General features: G+C 35.4%; 1 protein-coding gene across 1 annotated transcript in view; it reads right to left on the bottom strand.

The window, feature by feature from the left end:
- Positions 1–1504, bottom strand: part of LOC119591350 (transketolase-like protein 2) — a gene marked incomplete in the record, with an annotated part of 14143 nt that overhangs the window by 2311 nt on the left and 10328 nt on the right. The window contains 2 exon segments of the mRNA XM_037940084.1: positions 313–451; positions 882–1152. Coding sequence (XP_037796012.1) covers positions 313–451; positions 882–1152 — 410 coding nt within the window.

The following is a 1504-nucleotide window of genomic DNA, read 5'->3' as shown; positions in this document are numbered from 1 at the left end:
CTAAGAAATAATGATTTTAATATAAAACATTTTATTCAAAATATAGGTTTATCTCAACGATATAGTAAAATTTTAAAATCAATTAAACAGGAAGAAAAGTTGATTTAGGGTTTCATTCTAGTGTCCAGTCCAATAATGCTAGGCTTCATATTCTAGATGTTAATGGGTATTTTAAAGATTCCATATCCTGTACTATATTACAGCAAAAATATCTTCAAATTTTCTAAAAATCTATTAAAAATCCAACTTCTTACCAAGTTCGAAACAATCACACTTCCATACAAATAATTCACTTTGCAATGCTCAACATACCTGGCAGGATCCGTCTTTAACATGGCATTGGAGAAAGTCGAGTTCTTTGTGTCACCATCAAGAGCAATTACCCTTTGGTTGTTTTCAGCAAGCTTGGAGAGAGCAGTGCCATATGCCTGTCTTGTGGCTACCTTGTCACCTGCAAAATGGCCATTGCTATTTTAGGTATGGGAAAAGTATCTTCACATTCTCTCTCTTTCTCTTTCTCTCTTTCTCGTATACAACCCTTTTCATCAGGTAATCCATTGAGTACATTCTACTTATGTACTCATATGCCACATTTTATTTCTGCAAAAAACAAATACTTCATCTTGTCTTGCAAGACAAGAATGAACCATAAAAAAATTCTTCTAAAGTGCTGCAAAGTTAACTAATACATTCCTGACTCCTCTCTTTAGTTATCAAAGTCTGTATGTAAAAGGATATTTTTTCACTTCACTTATAATTCCTCGTTTTTCATTATAACTTGATGTAAATTGATTGATGTAAAATTTCTTCCTTTAAGCAATACTGAAGTTCCCCTTCCAAGTGCCAAGTGCCAAGTGCCAAGTCATACATCTGGAACATACCTTTGTTGTACTTTGGAGGGCTGGCTAGTTGAATGTTGCTTATATCAACTTTAGGTGCATCTTCGTGAAGTGGCTTCTGAGGTACAAGGTTGTTGGGTCCAGGATTCTTGATCTGACCTTCAATGGCAGCAATGACCTCCTCTGCTTTGGCTCCCAGGGGCTTGCCATGCCAGTTCTCTGCATCTTCAATGGCAGGGAACCCTTTGCCTTTGTAAGTCTTGGCAAGCAGGCATGTGGGCTTGCCCTTTGTCTGAGAAGCTTCATGGAATGCCTGAATATTTAAAGTCATGAATTAGGTAACTTGATAACATGTATTCATAATGGTCTCACATTGAATTTAGATCATTGCTCTTTTGATTTCTGCCTTGCTAATATTTGGTTCAGAAATTATGTATGCATCTTCTCAAATCAACTCAAGATTCTGAGACTGCTACTAATAGTATCATTATTGCACAAGCAGTTAGTTCAGTACAGCAATAATTCTATAAATTTGTCATTTCACCATTAGAGCACTTATTTGTAGTAGAATGAAAACTTGTCTATATCAATATGAACTCATCAGTTGAGCTCATAACTAAAAAAAAAATAATGAAGGAGAATTAGCCTTTAAGAGTTGTCTCACT

Source organism: Penaeus monodon, chromosome 28, assembly GCF_015228065.2.
Source record: "Penaeus monodon isolate SGIC_2016 chromosome 28, NSTDA_Pmon_1, whole genome shotgun sequence".
NCBI classification, from domain to species: domain Eukaryota; kingdom Metazoa; phylum Arthropoda; class Malacostraca; order Decapoda; family Penaeidae; genus Penaeus; species Penaeus monodon.
Note: the sequence above shows the minus strand (reverse complement) of the source record. Positions and strands in the feature narration are given on the sequence as shown.